The sequence below is a fragment of the Pygoscelis adeliae genome, unplaced genomic scaffold (genome assembly GCF_000699105.1).
Source record: "Pygoscelis adeliae isolate BGI_AS28 unplaced genomic scaffold, ASM69910v1 Scaffold172, whole genome shotgun sequence".
Classification (NCBI taxonomy): domain Eukaryota; kingdom Metazoa; phylum Chordata; class Aves; order Sphenisciformes; family Spheniscidae; genus Pygoscelis; species Pygoscelis adeliae.
In genome coordinates this window covers 1,374,849-1,395,846 of record NW_008824338.1, presented here as the reverse complement: position 1 = coordinate 1,395,846, position 20,998 = coordinate 1,374,849, and the positions used below count along the sequence as shown (strand labels likewise).

The 20,998-nt window shown below is 39.3% G+C and overlaps 1 protein-coding gene across 1 annotated transcript in view; it reads right to left on the bottom strand.

The window, feature by feature from the left end:
* Window positions 1–14,597, bottom strand: part of ENPP1 (ectonucleotide pyrophosphatase/phosphodiesterase 1) — a 44,799-nt gene extending 30,202 nt beyond the window's left edge. The window contains 6 exon segments of the mRNA XM_009319052.1: window positions 737–816; window positions 5,102–5,199; window positions 10,140–10,200; window positions 10,370–10,495; window positions 12,638–12,754; window positions 14,417–14,597. Coding sequence (XP_009317327.1) covers window positions 737–816; window positions 5,102–5,199; window positions 10,140–10,200; window positions 10,370–10,495; window positions 12,638–12,754; window positions 14,417–14,597 — 663 coding nt within the window.
* Between the last annotated feature and the right edge of the window lie 6,401 nt (window positions 14,598–20,998).

Below are 20,998 nucleotides of genomic sequence, written 5' to 3'. Positions count from 1 at the left end.
GCTCTACACTGCATTTAGGGACACTCTCACATGGCTGCAGGGCATGATTAATGCCTCTTAGTTGCATATTCAATCATGGGTATTTGTGAGGATTACGCAATTAAACACCTTATTCCTGCACCTGTGCTCCTCACTTGCCAAAAGACAGTCCTGACAAACCAGGAAGATAAGAAAGAAGGTGCACATCCTCAAGTATTTGATTGAATTTTAGTTCTGACGTGATGAAACCAAGAAGGATCTCCTAGATCCCAACCCTGCGTTCAGCATTGAAAACCTCCATTTTTCTTCTTCCTTCTATATGCAGGAGGTGACAAGTTTACAAGATCAGCTTTGTGACATTCCTATCCAGGTCTGGGTACAGTCCATCACAGAGTCAACACCAATGTGATGTTCAAATCCTTCCTTTCATTTCATACTCTTCTTCGCGTCATGCCAAGATACCTTAAAGTGGAACAAGGCTGGCAGTTTAAGAGTCAGGCTGCTCGCACTCCAAGAGAGCACGTGCTGCAATTTAGTGGAAATATTTATACAAATGAGGAGTCGTAAAGGGATGTGACCTTCCACCTATACTATCTTGCAGCTAGTCTTGGAAGGATCGGACTACTTAATTTTCACATTCTGAATAGAAATCCTGTTATTTTAATAATTCATCAAAAATGTACTATTCCTATGGAGACAACTTGATAATGAACAGTCTCTTCAGTAGTGGAAACACATAATATACAGGAATTCTTACTGTGACGATGGAGTAATGATTGGGAAATGTTTTTGAAGGATACACTGGTCTCATACTGGAAGTGTATGTTCCGCATTGCTCTAGAGGGAAGAGAGAAAAATCAGCAAAGTTACAGAAATAGAAACCCCTGCAAGTTTCTCTCATGAAGATATATACCTATTTAAAAAAAAAAACCACACACACCCCAAAACAAACAAACAAACAAAAAGAACCCAAACAAACAAGCAAACAAAAAAAACAACAAAAGAGATTTCCAGAAAGTTTTCATTCTTTAAAATTCTGGAGTTAATACTTTATTCTTCTTCCCACATTTCTTTACAATCTGACTAAATGGCTATTAATACAAATTTTATATATCCCTAATGACTGACTTTAATGGTCACATGAGCAAAACCTACAGTCCTTATGAAAAGGATGCACAGGTAAGAATGAATAATCAAAGAAATCGCACCCTCCAAAGTAGCCCCGGTGCACGGTAGCTGAAGTCTGCAGCTTGAGACCAACTAGCTACTTCACCCTGGGCACTCCCAGAGATGAAGTGGCCACTGGCACAGTGGTGCCCTGGCTCTCCCAATCACCTGTCAAATCACTATTTATTTTGCATTCTCCTTTTTTTTTTTTTTTTTTAAATAAAAATAAGCTCTTACTCTAGGATGAATCTCAAAGTTTTCTTTTGTCTTGATATAAAAGTCATAGGTTTCTAAAGAGATTAGTGCACAGCATTTGTCAGTATGAAGAGTCATTAGCCAGGCTGAAGCGCTTAAGCAAAGTTTACTTAAGTTAGGTGCCTAAATTTCCACAGGCAAATGTATGGACCCTGATTTTCAGGGAAAAAAAAGGTTAAAAAAAAAAAGAGCCTTCATTAACGACTTCAAAAATACTATATGATAAAATCATTTCAACTGATGCTAAAGAGCTCAAAATAATGATCCTATAGAAAGACGACCATTGGGCCTTCTTCACTGGCCCTCTGGGTCATTATATATAACATAAATAAAATAGAAATGAAAGGTTTGATAATATAAGAAGTGTTGTGTCTAGGCACTTTGAATTCATTGGACTGGGGCTTTGGATTAGATCTCAGCTGAAATAATCAATTTGACTAACTAAGATAAAAAGAAGCCAAGCCGGAAAACGAAAGCCTTTCAAGTTACATAGACATCCTCTCCCACATTTGTGTTCTGTAGTAACAAATCATCACTTGTACCCTTTTTGCTATTGCAACACACTTGATGCATTTCAACCATTTCCACATCTGTTGTTGAGGCTGTTTTCCCAAATCATAGTTTTTTGGTGGGGGTGGTAGGGAGGGTGGTTGGGGTGTTTTTGTTTTGTTTTTAAAGTAAGAGAAAAATACACTTAAATCTTGTTTTGTCCAAAATCCTAGGGGGTTTCACTAGGACTTTCCATAGGAGTTATCTTTCTTTTTTTGGCTTGTTGTCTTAGTTAGTTAAAGACAACTGAAGACAAAAGGAGGATTTATTTAAAAGTTATGATACCACAGCATAGAAGTATATGAAAATGTCTTCTCTGAACCCCATACACATGCATTATATCTACGCCTGGGTTCACTGAGAACCCTCAGCTCCATGCTGAATTGCTCACCTTTCGGCAGGTAGCAGAGTGTGTGCGTGTGTGTGTGCGCACGTATAATAAAAACTTGCCAAAAGTGAAATTCTGATATTGTCTTACAGGCATCTAGTCTAACAGACTTCTCCAAGGAGACATCAGAATACCATTGTAGGCGTGGCTGAATTAACAGGACTACATAATGGAAATATTTCTATCTAACAGAATGCTGCATTTGTCCTCAAGTGTTTTAAAGAGGAAAATCCAGTGATTTAGCATGGTTCTATTTTATTAAAGAACTGGGCAGTCCGATAAGTTACTTAATGTGAATAACTGTTCACTGCTTTGTAAATGCTGTCATTCATAAACTGTCTCTTTCTGAACATTTACTTGTCCTGTAAAATGGATAACCATGAACTTCAAAAGGGTTCAATACAATTTTTCAGCAATAATCAAGCAATGGGACACAAAGCACATGGGAGATTTGAAGCCACAGGCCCTCAGTGTCATGTGATATACACCCACCAATTTTCATTCATTCATGAGACTATTTTTCTCTTACTGAAGAAAATTTGCCTTATCTGAGCTTTTTACCCACCGTTTTACTTGGGGGGTGGGGGGGCAGGGGGAAGACTAGAAAGCAAGGTTTTGTAACAAAAGAAAGTGGATATCCTGTGGTATATTGTATCATAAATGTCTTTTCTATGAGATTACCAAAAAAATGTTCTAGGGTAATGTAGAACTGTAGACATAGTGTATAAATAATATTTTTTCCCCAGACTGTTCTTTATTTTATTCTATCTAAAACATATATTATTATTAGACATTCTGTTTTCAGAATCCTTTAAAAATGTAAGTTTTTAAAATATAAGTTTTAACCCATCAAAAGCTCCATGGATCTGGAGAAGTGAAGTGCCTTTGATAAGATTTGTATTTCTTAGTGGTAAGAATTTATCACTGTTTCAGTGGAAACAAATACAAGTTTATTAGAAGTCAACGAGAGAAGTCGCACCGTAGCCTATCCAGACCAAAGAATGAAGAAACTTGACACGTGGAAGTGGCTGTCGCAGCCTGGAAGTCCTACAGCTTTGCGGCACCATTACCTTGTATCTCAGCCAGAGCTATAACCATTTGTAATAGTCAGTCTCTCCTCTCAGTGCCCAAGAAGTCTTCTTCAGTTGAAAGTTTTGATAACCGCATGTTATGAAATTGTTTCAAATGCCTTGTTTTATTCTAACATGGATTAAAAAAAAGCTAAAACCTCAAATACATCTGTGAATTGTTATTCTCTGGAACAGATCAAGTTGTAACAACCACTGTATAAAAAAGCAAGTATTTTTACTGATTTATTTTTAGTCAAACTGAAACCAGCCACCCCAGGTAGTAATTTATGAATGACAAGAAGATTGGCATATTTTTCAGACAAGAAATGCCATCAGTTCTTTACAGACCACAGCCAAAACAGAGACAGGAAAAGTAACTAAAGTTACTTAGGCACTACGAAGTTAAGTAAGACACTATAAAACCTACAGAAAAAATACGTACTTATGAGGCTCTCATTTCTTCTGAAAATGTTTGTTAAACGAAGGTTTTCTCAGATTCATCACATTTCTACCAGCCCTTCTATATCATAGAACCATAGAATCATTAAGGTTGGAAAAGACCTCTAAGATCATCGAGTCCAACCGTCAACCCAACACCACCATGCCCACTAAACCATGTCCCTAAGCGCCTCATCTACCCGTCTTTTAAATACCTCCAGGGATGGTGACTCAACCACTTCCCTGGGCAGCCTGTTCCAATGTTTAACCACTCCTTCAGTAAAGAAATTTTTCCTCACGTCCAATCTAAACCCCCCCAGCACAACTTGAGGCCATTTCCTCTTGTCCTATCGCCAGTTACTTGGGAGAAGAGACCGACACCCACCTCGCTACAACCTCCTTTCAGGTAGTTGTAGAGAGCGATGAGGTCTCCCCTCAGCCTCCTTTTCTCCAGGCTAAACAACCCCAGCTCCCTCAGCCGCTCCTCACAAGACTTGTTCTCCAGACCCCTCACCAGCCTCGTTGCCCTTCTCTGGACACACTCTAACACCTCAACGTCCTTCTTGTAGTGAGGGGCCCAAAACTGAACACAGTATTCGAGGTGCGGCCTCACCAGTGCCGAGTACAGGGGCACGATCACTTCCCTACTCCTGCTGGCCACACTAAAGTGCTGGCCACACTGTAAGAAAGTCTAGTGTAGAGGATATGTTAAATCAGCAACTATAACACATTTTTTCCTTTCGTCTTATAAAGATTATTTAACCAAGAATAACTAAACCACTATCCCTTCTGTGCCAGAAGTACTATATAATCTGGTCCTAATCTCTTCCTTCTCTTCTTTTTCAAGTATAATGAAATGCTTTCTGCCTCGCTTTCCATTTTCCAAAGCCATTCCACCTAAATATGAGACAATATGCAATATAGACTAAAAAGTGTGTTTTCTTCTATTTTGAAGAAATAAAAATAAAGTAAGCTCACAGCAAATAGCGTCCACCTCCTAAATATAGCAAGGGCTACTTAATAGTTAAGGTTTCACTGAAAATCCAAAGGGCCCTTTCCTCATGCTCTCCCTCTCTTTGCCCTTCCACACCTCAAGTTCTCTGTGCACAACTTGTTATATAGGGCAACAGCTTGAATTTCCACGGAAGAGTGAAGATTTAAAAGAGTAAGCATAGCTGCCTCTACAGAAAAAGCAAACCCCATGGATTTTTCAGGTAAGACTTCATGATACTGCTTAGACAAAGAAACTACTCACGTAATTTGCTAATAACAGGTAGAAGTCCACCCCAAGTCTGCAAATATTCTGCTCTGAAGCCATCCAATGAGAACAGTAACACTGGAGACTTGGTAAATCTGAACAAACAGAAATTGAAGTATTAAAAGACAGGCTCTGAGAAATAATTTCCTATCACTTATTTCAAGAAAGTTTCCCCCAAATCGTGGGAATGTTCATTATGGGACTATAAGCCAGGCCAAGGCAGTAAGTCCTCCTAAGCAGGAAGGTTCGCAGGCTGGCACAGTGGTGAGCAGACCACCCGCCCGGTCCCTCTGCTCATAGGCTGGCATAGCAACCCTGTCCAAATAGGCTGATGATTGCAGTAGGGCATGCACAGGGAAATCATGACAAGGCCCGATTTCACAGAAACCCATAAAATGAAGTACAAGCCAAGATGCTCACATAATCCGTCTGGTGGGTTTGGTACTCCTTATCTTGAAATCAGTCCCACTGGAGCAACACTCAGCCCCTCCAACCCCCCTCCTCCCACTCAGAGTTTTTTTTGAAAAGGCAATGTGAAGCCATGGCTTTCCTTTATTCACTTTGCTCCTGAGTAACTTGTAATCTAGCTGAAAAAAAAAAGGAATTTATCTTTTTACAGACAGTGCACAAAACTGTAAGAAAGTCTAGCGTAGAGGATATGTTAAATCAGCAACTATAACACATTTTTTCCTTTCGTCTTATAAAGATTATTTAACCAAGAATAACTAAACCACTATCCCTTCTGTGCCAGAAGTACTATCAATCTCCAAACTGAAGAATGTGGCCCTCTGACTGGAACACTGAAACAGTATTTCAGCCTGGAACTTGACAGATAAATTCAGAAATGGATTTCACTGGAACTAGCAAAAACAAATTCTCCGTTCCAGTCTCCACAGGACCTATGTTTTCCAGCCTTGATTTGTTCCCAGCTTCATCCCTGTTCAAACAATTTATCTCCAACTGTAAGTACTTAAACCATTGCATCACAGACGGGAATAGTCATTAGTAACTTCTTCCTTGAAGAAAAAAAAAAATCCTGTGTTTGACCTATAGATATGAGGACATGTGAGACTGCAAAAAGTCACTGCAGTGCAGCAACCACTGAAAATACAGATTCACATAAAAGAATCTAATATATTTTACATGCCAATTGCAAGCTCGTTTTTCCTTTTTAGGTTTACAAATTTTAAAATGAAAATGTTCTTTTTACAACTTTGTTGCACTTTAGTTTCCCAAAATAAAACAGTGAGGATAGAAGACAAATATTATTTATAAAGTGTTGACAATCTCTTTAGTGAGGTACCCCACAAAAAATCCAAATAGTCATTTACAAGTGAAACATTTATAAGCCTTATTTCAGTCAAACAAACATGACTATATTAAACTGAAGATTAGTCAGGCAACAAAAATACATCTATCCTAAGAAAATTTTAATCAACAACTTGGACAACAGTTCAGCCAAAAGGACTTCCATTAGTCAGAACCATTACATAGCCTACCATACATCCCAGACAGAATAAGACATTAAGATGTATTTGTAAGATGTGTGTTTGTAGCCTGGTTTTTATTTATATGGTATATTTAATACCATCTTTTGGAAATCTTAGTAGGGGCAGTTAGTTGGGAACACGAAATGAATGATCTTCAGACCAAGACTGAAGTCCTTTGGCAGAACAGAGCAGGGAAACTTCATGGCCTACCTTTGCACATATTACAAGTATTTTTTGCACCACAGATTCTGATCTCTGCAACTTTTGCAGATACCTTCTCCACTCCCCCACCCCTCCAACAAATTGATTCGCTCCAATGCAGAGGTCTAGAAATCTTCACTGCAAAGTTTTCTGCAATAAAATACGAACTTCGAGGCAAAGACTGTTCAATATTACTTACCGACAAGTCTAACGTAAAAAAAAACAAATTTAAAACAACTCCTTAGAAAGGGACTTTACGCAACTGTTTCTGGTTTGGCATTTACAAGTAAGCCAACTGTTAAGTACATGTTTTGGTTGCCTGCAAATCCAGCTACTGACCCCCTCGCACATGTAAAATTAAACTTGGCAAAATAGATCATTGCCACAACTAGGGAGACTGGCCATGTCACTTCTCAAATACTCTACACATGCTGAAACTCACAGTTAGTGATCTGCCCTATGCCCAGGGAAGCAAAGCATGACAGACCATGTTAAACTGCACTCTCTTTGGAACAGCTCCAGTAAAATCCCCAGACAAACCGACCTGAGCTCAGTTCTGAGATATATCAGTGATTTCCATGACTTTTTCCCGTCGGTAGCCAAGGTTACACTTGCTACTTCAAAAATGTCCTACCATGAGCAAGCAAGCCTGGGAGGCTCAAGTTTTGGCCCTGCCAGTGATTCATGCTGGCTGTGTCCAAACAGTATGACAAGGGTGTTTCACAGCTCTTGGACAAATATGTATGCCACAGTCACATCCTGACTCCAAACTGAAGGAAATGCAGTGGTAATTATCCCCTCCTATAAACTGGCTTCTATGGAAACATAATGCAGGCAACACAGGCTTGCTGTGGTCTAGCAGGTTCACCAGTCCGGATGATCAAGAGCCCAGAACTGTGGACCACACTGCCAAGCAGACCTGCCTCACCACAGGCAAGTTAGACCACAATTAAAGGAAAAAAATAGAAGAAAGAAAAGGAAAAAAAGAAAAGAAAGTCCTCTTGAAAAGCTAAACATACTACACAGAAAACTTCCTATCCCACACACACACACACTACACACACTACTCCCTATTATACAGCCATAAAGCATCGGAAGCAAAGCTTTCTTTTCCGCTAAATGTACGTAAAGCCTCAACAGGAGGCATAATAGCAGTCTCCAAATATACAGGAGAGATCTGCAGAGAGGAAACAAATCAGCTGCTCTTCCACCTCAATGAAGATAGAACAAATAGTAATAGGCTTAAAGTACAGCAAAATGTACTAAGACATCAGGAAAACCATCTAGCTAAGCGCTAAGATAAATTGCTTAAGTAGGTTTGAATTCTCAGAGTATTATTTCATTCCTAGAACAGTAGGAAGGACTAGATCACTCCTGAAATCTTATAGCCTGTTAACTTTATAATCCTATTAAATAACACAGAACCTAGTCTTGGAAAGACTTAGGTGTGCACTTAATTTTAAACATTCGATCAGTCTCATTGAAATCAGTGGGATTTCTCAGATTAAGCACCTCATTGAACACTGCATTGTCTTTTGTCTATTCTGCACCACAAAAGCAAACCCGACTAAAACCAAAACAGAATAAAACCAGCAATTTGAACCCACAAAACATGCTGTATTAATATGCACAGAATCAGAATTGATATTCTGAGGCCTCAAAATGAGCACAAGAAGTGGATTGCTTACAGAGTTGTTGGTTTTGGGAGAGGCTTGTGTGCTAATAGTCTGAGATGATCCTCAGTCAACACTGTTTGATTCAACCTTGACCACACATAACCCTTTCCTGGACTGGGTTTTATTGCAACATTTCTGGTTTTGCCAGGATTAAAACAATTTTAATAGAGTAACTACACATTCCTTTCATGCGATGAACAGAAAAAAAACCCCAAAACCCTAAAAACAAGTTAACCAACAGGAGTTGCCCTACGGCATTTACACCATTAACTTTGACTGTGGATGTGCACAAGGCTCTTGTTTGTTTATCCACCCCTTGGGGGTAACACTCCCTAGTCTTGCATTAGGGAAATCGGCATCCTAGAGTCAGTTCCCAGCACACAGTCCTGAACAGCCCTTGACCTTAGAACAGGAGTTAATGACAAAAGCTTCCAGAACCGCCTGGCGACCATCCTCCTACATGGGAGCTTATCAGGGACTTGGACTCCAGGCTGGACAGAAGCTCCAGTTTCTGTCTTGAAGAAGGGTCTGAAGTGTCAGTGTTTGTTATTGCTCTGAATCAGAATGAAAAGTGCTCGTTCAGTATAAAAATATTCCAAAAGGAAATATATTTTGTTTGACAACTTTATAACTCCAATGAATAAATATAGCACAATTTAAATAACATAACTAAAAAAAAAAGTAATGACATAAAAACAAAATGAAATGTTTTCACTTTACTAAAAATATCCCCAGCACACCATAATTTCAAAATCATAAAAATGAAAATAGTTTTGATTTTTTTGACACTTTTCAGACAAGAAAATAACTGAACTCAACTCATTCAACAAACTATTTTCCAGTGGAACACTTTTCAATCAAGAATGTTTAAGTCACTTCTATTAATAACTTATACATGCAATCATAGTTTGTAGTCAACTTTAGCTTTAAAGTTAATTTGAAGATCCCACAGCAAAAACATTTCAAGAAATGCAAGCTTTTTTCCTGGCTGGGAACTTTGCTGTACTATTTGAGCCCGAGTGCTGATGCCATAAATTAGATGAGTCATTTCTCACAGTGTACACCTAACTTGCAGGAGCGGGCCCAATGCGGAGCTGAGCCAGAGAATACAAGGATCCCATGGCGTTTTACACCTTTTAAAGAAAGTAGCTCAGACAGCTTGTAAATAACGCTGTCCTGCTGCTGGTGAAATTGGGACAGTGATCTGCCCACATTTTGCAGCTCTGGGGCTGGAACAGGCAAGTAAGTGGAAAGGTCTTTAGAAGTGACCTGGGAGAGAGGCAGTCTTAGGAGTCTGAGACTGCTGGGTGGGTCCCAAAATATTCGGGACAGCAGGTATTGGAGCACATGTAGGACAATAATGAGGCTGGCACAAGGCAGAGCTGCCCAGAGCACACACATATGTGAGAGAGAGCAGGGTTCAGGAATAGGCTTATCTTGCAAGTCAAGCAAGTGCTGGGATATGAGGGCTGCTGGGATAGAACAACCTGATCTGTTAGTAAATGCTACCAAATGCTGGCTGAACAGGTGTCCTTCTCTGTCTGGCAGCTGCTCTTACTGTGGACAAAAAGGGCAAGCAGGTCCCAGGAAGGCACAGTAGGAAAAATAAATCTCAAGAATGAAATGTAAGCAAAGAGCAGAGCTATGCAAATATACTATTATCCTCACCCTTTTGGACACTGAGGTTCAGTAATGTCCTCGCACTCTTCTTCAACCCAGCTTGCCTCTCCTTAAAACAAATGAGTGCAATTTATTTTTTAAGACAGTACATTCTTATTGATAAATGCAAGTTTTTTCATTTTATTGGATGCTTTTAAAATTATATTATGTCCTTGCTCCTTTCATACAAATATGGGTACATATAAGAGAGACTGTAGGAATTTGTTCGGGATATTTACCTTTACAGACAGCATGGTAATTGACACAGCAATCTTCATTTTCCACACAATCATCTGAACAGGAACAATGATATTCTGGTCGCCTCTTCTCTCCACACCTGAATTTATTGCAGATCCATATATGGGCTAAAAAACAGACAAGAGAGAAGGACAGCACAGTGATTAATACCACTGTAAGTGAAGAATTACTAAACTGAGCGTTAAGTTCTATCTTAAACGTGTACTCACTGAAAAACAGTTCAGAAGAGGTCAACAGAAAGAATCCTTTTTACAGACCTCCTTAAATATGGTAATTTATGCATGTTTAATCTGGTAGATGCATACTATAAAGAAGCTCCCAAACAACTCCCCCAGAAAAACCCCAAACTTGAGTCCGAGTTTGGAATGCCTAGAAAACACTGAGCAGCAGCAACTTATTCTGACTTACAGTGAAGTCGCAATGGATTTTACCAGTCACCATCAAGCACTCCAGCTTTTCAGCACCTCTTACGCATAGGCATAACTCTGCCACTATCTGAGACTATACATAAGCTCACAGGAAGACTTCAGCTTCACTGCTGCTTTTAGTAGATTTTTTTTCCTGAATCATACTGATTTATTCTGAACGGAATATTCCAATACATCATATCATTTGAAGATGATAATTTTGTTATCAGTTGTAAACACAAGTAGATCCTTTGCAGTCAGTGAGTGAGGATTAACATGAATGAATTTACCAACTGAGTGAATACCTAAGTGAAGGTCTTGACAGAGACACAGAAGCCAAATCTAAATGTTTGAGTAGAGGAGAGTCAGTACCCGATCTTCATACAAGACTAGCAATTAGAAATCCCTAAAAGTATTCCCAGGAGGTTAATCTCACTTTCAGGAATACTGAACTTCAGTAACTCCACCAGTGTCAGTAGATCTTTACTTCTGTGAGAGAGAGAAGAATCTATTATGGTTCTAGTTACCTGATACTATTTGGAAATTAGAATTTGATTCTCCACTGATGTTAAGGCTAATTAATTTAAAAAAAAAAAAAACACACCACCACCAAGCAACGAATTCCCATTCTTAGTGCTAAGACAGACTCTTCAGTTTGCTTTTAAAGAATGTTTTAAACTGAGGGAGAGTGGTGTAATGAAACAAAGCAGAGAGTAAATCCCATGCAACTACTCTAGAAGCAAAAAGCTTTATGCAATTTTGAGGACCTTTCAATAATAGTCAGCTGAAGCAGGGATCTGAGCTCAGTTTAATCATTTGGTTTTAAAAGTCAGCATTGGAATTTTTCATTTCGGGGTGAGACTTCGATAAATTTTACAAACACACATAAAGAGGAGCGAGAAGAAAAACAGTTAACTGAAAAGAATGCTGCATATGAAGCATTAAGGCAAAACTAAGTTAGAGAAAACAGTTCTGTCCTTAGTATTACTACCCGCACTAACATCCTTCCCTGTCAAATTTCTCCGTGGTACTTTTCACACCTTTGCCTATCTGACCTTTGCTTTCTGGCAAATCATGAGAACTGCTTCTCACTTCGCAATCATTCTCCACCAGTGCAATCCGTTTTGTCATCCTGCCTTGTCCCAGAGGCCAGCACGTGACCCTTGCTTCACACTTAAGCTGGGGAGTTACAGGGCAGAAGACCTGAGTAGGGAGAGACGGCAGCTTTCACACAGCTGCTCTGTCCTTCCCCTCTTTCACGTGGGGAATGACAGGAAGATACAATATGCAGAATGCTCTCCTATTCCTGGCTTGCCTGAGGACGTGGGAGCTGGCCTGATGCTAAGGACAATGCACGTCACTGTTCTCTCACTCCCGGACAGAGAACAAAAGGCTGGCTGAGACCTCGAGTTGCAGTTGTTCCTCCTCTTTCCAAGGGGGAGGGCGGCAGCACAGTCCCTCGCAGCCTCTCTCCCCACAGGAGCTATGGGAAAGCCAGCCTACTGGCTGTGTCAGCTCCTATGCAGTCCAGCTGGGTGAAGTACAAGCTTTGTTTGTGTAAAACAACAGCTGCACCAGAGCCCTGATGTTTCCACAGGAGTCCCCAGTACCGCCATCACCACTGCAACTCCACCCACGGTTGCAACGGAGGGAACACAGAGAGGGGGGGACCACTGGCAGCAGAACCACCCTGCTGTTGAGCAGCCCATCTCTTGCACTCGCAGCGCATCTGAAAGAAGTCAGGGGTTACGGCCACCTGACCACAACAGTGTTCGCATACGCAGAGCTGTCCCGCGTCACAGAATTGGAGAGTTTGCCCCCACAGCTTTTTTCCATCCTTACCTGGTTGTATACATGTTTCCTGGTAATCTAAGCAGCAGTTTCCAAGCTTGACACAATCTCTATCACAACGGCAGCTTCCAAAGGTCCTTTCAAAGCAACGACCTTTGCAGGTTTTCACTGTAATATTGGATAGTGTTAGATGTCAGTGGCTGAGCCCAAATCAGTCAACATGCAAACGAAATGAAAAGGTCAGCATGTGGAATGACACAGCTGGTCATTCCACGACTTACAGGATGGCTGCAAAAACAGTGACAGCCAACGGAAAAGGAAAGTCTTGATCCAACTAAATGTTTATTTTCTCTTATTGAGCAAAAATATTTTTTTTCATCATATTGAACAAAGGGTTCTGTTCCATTTTAGCAGGAACATGGTGTTTCATTATTGGCAGAAACAAGTGAAACAAAAAGACTACAATTCTAGTTGTGACTGTCCCTGCTCTTCCGTATCACCAGAAGACATGAGTACAGTCATTCAGAATATGGAAGATCTCTATCAGAGGAAATGGTTTTCAATAAGGGTGCCCTAAACAGTGAAACATTTTTGCAGAGAACACGGATCTTCATTTTCGCATCTGACAGTGTTCCACTTTCTATAAATAATTAAACATTAATTAGAATCTAGACTGCATTGGCTATGCTTGCAACTCTCCCATGCTCATGCTCTGTTTGAATGACTGTCTTCATACAAATCAGAGGAACCGAAGAAGCCCCAGTTCTGCATCCCGCTGTACCATGGTTAAGGTACTATCTCAAGACACAGGAAGGGCTGTTCCAAACCAGACACAGGAGATAGGAACTTGAGCGTACTGCTCACTGGCTTAAATTTTGTTCAGTTTCAATGTAAAAAAAAAAAAAAAGGCATAGCATTCTTCCACTAGACTGGGGTTGCCTGGGGAAAAAAAAAAGAAACTGGTGATGTGAAGCATTAACAAGACTTAAGTAGCTGGTCAGTCTCTTTCATCCCGTGCAATCACCAGAAGGGAATGAGGTGAATCCTTCATTCATTTGGCTCCTCTTCTCAAAAATCTTGAGGTATGTGATATCAGGAAAATGAGATAATAATGAGCCAATATGGCAAAGCTGTAATAAAATGAGAAAAAACCTAAACAGATTCTAGTAGGAAATTAATAATCTAAATTCTAGTTAAAAATCATTGCAGGACTGTTTAACAAACAGATCAACTTTGAAATTATTCTAGATAGTTGTTTCCAAAGTGAAGTTTGATTTCTTAAAATATCTTTCATAACCTTCTACCTGAAGAAACTTCACCATTGAAAAAAACACATATTTTTCAGGACAGAAAACAGCCAGAGGAATTCCACAAGGAACATTTTCAGACTACAATTCTAACCAGTAAAAAAAATAACTTTTTTTTCCCCCCATAATTGACTGGAAAAGATGAAAAACAAATGTTCCAGGACAACATGAAATAGAAATTGTTGGGGTTTTGGTTTTTTTTTTTTTTATAGTGAACTGAGAAAAGCCAGCCATGTGACATCACCACAGTGCCAGTTAGGATACATGGAAGCTGCCAGACCAGACACTGAGTGCCAGGATCAGTTTACCTCTCAAGTGAGTACACGCAAGTACTGAGTACACCTAAGGTTTTATTTCCCGGTATTTTCATTCCCCTTTAACTGAAACTATTTCAGGCAATGCATCCAATTCTCTTCCTGCAGCAAGAAAAGGTGGCATTCTGATAACATCAAAATTAATTTACAAAAAGGAAAAAAAAAGGAATTGCTTAGAAATATTGCTAAATAAAAGGCATATTAGTTACCATCTTTTGAACAGCTAGGCTTCAGGCCAAAGATACATCCTAGGATTGTCGTTAACACGCAGACACAGAGTACCTGTGGGACAGGAAGGAAAAGAAAGTAATCTTAAATAACCACTGAGAGGTTTTGAAAGCCCTCATTTTCTCTATAATGCTATACAATTGTACTGAAATTGATAAACATGCAGATTAGGAGGCTGATTTCACTGCTTTCACAAGCAGTTTTTACTCCCAGAAGTAGTTATTTTGTTTGCAATTAATTACTGGTGCGTGAACATGAATATCATCAAGACTGGGCCTGCGTATTTCATTTCTTATCAAGTTATTTAATGTAGACATTATGATATATTTCTTTCTTACGAGTAAAACATTAAGATATTTATTGTGACATATTTATCAATTTTATAGAAAACATTCTTTGCTCCACTTCTTCCTTCCTCCTAGGTTGTTCTAAGAAGGTGAAGCGAAGTTTTGCCATTGACCACAGACTACAAACAGAAGGTATGGCCCTTAAGTGATACCTGTAATTTTCTTAGGCAGGAAAATCTTTTCCCACTTTCTAGTATCTAGTTCATACTAGATGTTGATCCGTACCATGCCAAGCAACTGTGGGATGTCACATTAGACCAACCACAGTGTCTTATACTGACCAGAAACTATGGCCTTGTTTATTTTGGATTCTGAACGTATTAAAGTTATCAAACAAGCACCATATTGTCTTTGCCCAGCATTTTAGGGCAAGATCTAATGCCTACTGAAACACAGGGAGAGATTCCTTTTAACCTCATTAAGTATTGGATGTGGCTCAAACTCTTTAGGAAAAGGGTCTATATTATCATTGCATATACAGTAATTAAAGAGTCCAGGAAAGCCAACAATGCACTTATGACAGCTATTCTATTCAAGTGTAGAATGTAATAAGGTAGTTTGCCAAAAGTCTTGAAAGAGAAAGCACTTTAATAATGCAGACTTTCTTATTCAGAAGTATTTGGGGAGGTATGGGTAGGAGAGAATGTACACGTCACCTTTCCGGTGATTGCTTTCAAGCAATACTTCAGTAACTTTACGTGCACGCCTACACAAAGTCTCTCCCTTTTTTCCTCCTCCCCCATCAGCAAAAGGTGCTGAGGCAGTCTTTTGAGCATGATGCCTGAATCATGTTGTGATGTGGCAAAAACTCATCCCATTTTAAAATACACCTAATTATTTCTCAAGCTTATTTCTTTAAAGAATGTGAACACTTGAGTAAATAAAAACCGTTTGTGTTGTTTTTAACAAATATACAGTTCACTATACAATTTTCTTCACTAAGCAGTTAATAAAGACAGTAAGAAAGCAATTGCTGGAATATGTAGCACTGAAATTCAGCTATTACTCTGGATTTGTGAAATGCAAATTATCATAAGCCACATTAATCAGTATCAAAAATATTACATATATAGCATTCATGAAAAAAGGGAATTATAGACTGGACCTGATGAAACTTTGGCCTAGAATTCTGAACCAGGCAAGTCTGGGATCTTAGATTATTCAACACAAAGTCTAGCAGAGAAATAAGTACTTTTTGAGTTCAAATCTATCTTTGAATTGACAGGGAAAGAAGGAAAATAATAAAAGAATGAGGAAAAAAAATCTGGTGTTATCAATGCACCCAGATACACTACAACTGATAGAAGGGTGCAAAGGCTCCATTAACCCAACTGTCGAGAATGAACACAACCACAGAGCTCTGCACTCGCTTTTTTTTTTTTAACCCAGCATACTAACATGTGCAACATTTTCTGTTAAGTCAGTATCAACAGTATTTTATCTTTCATGTAAACTGTTCCGGACCTTTGAAATCTTCCATATGAAATATCACCTAGATAAGAGCACGTGCACAGCTAGGTAGGTAGTATGTCAGATGCAAGATGTCAAAGCCCAGCAAAATCAGTGGAGAGCAAAACCTGTTATTGCCCCTTTAACTTATATATTCTTATTTGGAAATTACAAATTGATTCATTTGTTTTTAAAAAGCCAACCTGATAACATTTTATTTCAGGGTGACGATATATTGCTTCTCTACTCCCACCAAGCCCTGCTACTAAGATCAAAGAGTAGAATGTCTTCTGATGCATAACCACAAACACACTTTAAAAGAAACAAACCTCACACCCACTCTATCTGTAAGAACTTTATTCCTGTATCTTCAAATAGCTGCATGACCTATGGGACTTATGCCACCTAAGGCATCCTTGTAATGAAAACACATTGCAGTGCCACTAAATGGACTATTAATATTCCTTTATGGAGCTTCAGGGTAGGTAATGCATTTTTAAAAACGAGGAATTTAATTGTGACACCAAGTTAATGTAAAAATAAAATCTATTTAGAATCCACTGCAAAGTGGTAGCGTTTAGTACTTCCCAACTAAAATTGGTAAATCCTCACAAATATTCCCTGAGATTTTGGCACCAAATGTGACAAAAATCACAGTTTTGTATTGTATTCCAGATTTTCAGTTTTACACTTCCATGAACATAATTAATTCCAGCAAGCAAAAACATGAAAGGATTATGTTCACTGAGGCATATGAATGTTCTTTTGGGTAGGAAATACTACAAAATGGTAATGCTACTTGATGTAACAGTGCAACTTGTGTTTCCTGCAGGCAGTACTCTTGAAACCTCATCGCGTCACAAACTACAGCATACTACAAGCACTCTCTGTGTCTCTACTGCAAATCAGTTCTGCTCTCAGATTTCTTATATACACACAATGGAAAACATGGTCCAGGTCCTTACCTGGTATACTATGTCCATCTATAATAAATGAAGATCTGGGAACTTCTATTGACTCACTACATTCAAGCCTTTCCTTTCTTAACATTAGTCCCACTAGCTTAAATTTTACTCTTAAAAATATTTTACTGCAAAATACTAAAGCTTCCCCCCCCCCTCTTTTTTCTTTTCTCCTTTCTTTCTTTCTTCAACGCTTAATAACGAAGCTTCACAAAAATGGTAAGCTTAGAGGTAAAGCATTTGACAATGTTCTGCGGCAGCCAACTCTAATCTAGTGGGCTATGCCATGTAATTGCAGCTTAGTGTTTAAGCCTTTAAATCAAAGTTTTATCTTGAGCCTGAATGACTTCAGTCACGTGGATATCATCCACGCAAATGGCACGAATGTTCTGCTGGAACAATGTGGAGCAACTAATACTGGCCAACAGCAGCAGTAGTCCTGACTAGGCAGAGCAAGAGGTGCTACACTAGTAGTTGACGTATTGTCAGTGCAAAGCCTTTAACATTATCAGCTCTGCAGACGACGAGGAATATTCAAGCTAGCTTTAAAGGTCACCCAGGTACAGAAAGTCATCTTACTGCTGCAGCCCAAATGTGGATTAATTTACTTTGCTTCTTGTTATACGGGACCTCGCCACAGCAGGTAGGTTACTAATATTACCTGAACTATTTTGTATACAGGTAGCTCAGGTTTGGGATGCTGCAGTCTGCTGTGTAAAGTTTATATTTTTTTTTTAATCTGTATAAAGACAAGTAGCTGCACATGTAGTTTAAGGTTTACTATCAAGAACCTCATTAGAACCCTGCAGCATCCTGCTGCAAGCACCAGACTCAAATCTCTAGCTACTACCACACTGTCAACCTAAAGCCTGCCTTCAAGGTTTAGTCTGTCTTTTTAAACAAAAGGCAAAAATCTTACCTGTTCTCTCTCCCCTCCCTCCCCCCGACATTCTTCCCCTCAGAAGAGAAAGCAAGAATTGAGAAAAAGGTGCAATTAAGAAAGAATACGGGAATCCAACATTTAGTAGGAAGGCAAATTAAAGAACCCGGCCTGTTATACACAAAAGTAGCACATGAACTTTTTATGGTCTGTAACTTGAGAGGTTGCTAGGACAAAATGTCAGATTTTGTTTTAATATAATATCTGAGAAAAGTTTTTTAAACCAACACAGTAACAACTGCAGAGAAGAAAGTGTCCTTTTTTGGTTTAAAAATATTTTTTAGAAAGTTTGTTTTGGAATCAAAAAACATTGTCATCTAGGGATGAATCTCTGTCCCATCACTGCTTCCTTTATGTGGGAGGAAGCAGTAAAAGCTTTGCTTTGTAAACATTATAGTGGTTGAGAATAGGTGGTTGAGTGTCTGGAAAACTGCAATCCCAAAAACACTTCAAAAGCCTTTTATTTTGAGCTGGGCAGATGGGAATATAACAACATGGTTAGAGAGCAGAATCATTTCTGTCACTCATCTCTAGAACTGCAGCTGAAGAGAATTTCTCAGCAGTGATTTTGGGGAGCTGGTGGAAGGGCCACAGAGCCAGCAAGCGCACAGGCTGCAGACACCGCATCCCAAAGAGATTGGTCAACTGCACAGGTCTCAGTGACGTACAGAGAACTCTCTCGCCAGCCTTAGCTACTGTCACCTTTCCTCTGCTACCGTATTTTACTCTTCCTTTACACAGTCAAGGCTACTGTCCCCTTTCTCTTCACTCTTCTGTAGCTCTGTCCATCTCCCCTGCTCCCCTTCTACTCTTCTGTCCCGCGCTTTCTTTGGCAAAGAATGCATTGGTATTTCTTTTAAGGAATAATCATTCTGAATTAAGTTTCTTTCCGTGTTGACCTTCCTCACTCCTTGCCTACCATGTACTCAATTGCTTTCCATCTTCCTTTTTTCATCCCTGGTGTTCCATGGCCAACAAAACTTGTCACTCCAAGGTTTAAGGCACATCCATTAAGAACTACGTAATTAACAAAGAAGCAAAGTAGTGGTTTTCCATTCTAATCTCCATGATTGACTCTCACAGTTGTGTCATGTCTACCCATGAAGAGAGAACGTCTAGACTGGGTCTGTAATGCCAGTATTACAAAAACTCTCGGAATTTTCCAAAACCACTGGGATCCGTGAAGGGCATACTATATTTTCCACTGTTTTGTGCACCTAGAATACATGACTAACGACCTGGAGCTTAACACTGAAATATCTTTGAGAAAGAATTTCAACTGCAAAAGTAAAGAACACAGTAATAAATAATGATTTTCAAGTCAGAACAGAGTCACCTTCTGTCTTTAAAAGGGCATTGTTAAAAATGCAGGAAGCATACTGTACAGAGGAAAAAAAAACCTTATCTGCACTTGCCAGGGGCAGTGGAACACTTACTCACGCTTATAAAAGTTATTTTTAAACAGGCATAACCCTCCAACAGCTCAGTTTTATTCAAAAGCAGGGGATACTTAATAAAGTTTACTAAACTGAAAGGAGGTGGATACTTCACTCACACCAGCACAGCTACAGAACTAAATAAATCACCTAAAAAAAAAAAAAAAATCAGCACTGAAACAAGTGCACCACCTCCTTCTTGCACCACTCAACTCTTCTTTCCACATTTGTAAATACTTTTATGCTCTTCAAAGACTTGTTTCTGTTGATCCACATTCCACACCTAGAGCCCATAAGGAGGAGGAGAGCCACTGAGGCTCTCAGGTCCTGCTTGTCCTGAAACACTGGAAGTGACTGAATTATCCTGAAGTCAGTGGATGGGAAAGCTGGAGCTTACACAAAAAGAAAGATTTACTCTAAAAACGTATAGGCATTATTGTTTTTCTTCTCAAACTAGCATGCAGAAGGTCTACTCTCACTGTTTCTATTGAATGTTCTCAAGACTTATTACATACTATTGCATCCTAAGGTCATTCAAAGGACAAGAATGTTTTAAAGGTAGCTCGAGCCACTATAAGATATTATAAAAAGCCTTTATGGAGCTCACCAAAGAGTGATAACTGTTCATTCAGCAGGGAATTATCAGCAGAAGACATTATCGTACTATAGCTCTCTAAATACCTTCAAAACTATTCAAGTATCTGGTTTTTAACAAGAAAGAGACAAAAAGATAGAACAGAGTTAGCATCTGTCAGCTAGGATCTAAAATATTTTTCTTATTTGTTGCTTGTCCAACTGTCTAGGCATTAACACATGAGCTGTTATCAAAGCACATACATTTCACCCCTGGCTGTTTTGTTTTTCAATGCATTTTACACCATGGGAAAATTTAGAGATAAACTAAAGTGCAACTATATGCTAGCCAAAAAGAAGAGGAAATACAACTTCTGGTTAAATTCCCAGAAAAGAGATAGCAGCTGACTCTGTATTTAATCAGCAGGTAGGTTTTCGTAAAAACCTAAAGACAAACAGGTCTGAAAACTGGTCTTGATTTATCAGAGAAAAAAGTAAATATTGTACTTTCAAACACAAGTCTCTTATTGTCCTGGTTTCGGCAGGGATAGAGTTAATTTCCTTCCTAGTAGCTGGTACAGTGCTGGGTTTTGGATTTAGGGTGAGAACAATGTTGGTAACACACCGATGTTTTAGTTGTTGCTAAGTAGTGCTTACACCAGTCAAGGGCTTTCCAGCTTCCCATGCTCTACCAACTGAGAAGGCTGGAGGGGCACAAGAAGCTGGGAGGGGGCACAGCCAGGACAGCTGACCCAAACTGGCCACAGGGATATTCCACACCATGTGACGTCATGCTCAGTACATAAACTGGGGGAAGAAGAAGGAAGGGGGGGACGTTTGGAGTGATGGCGTTTGT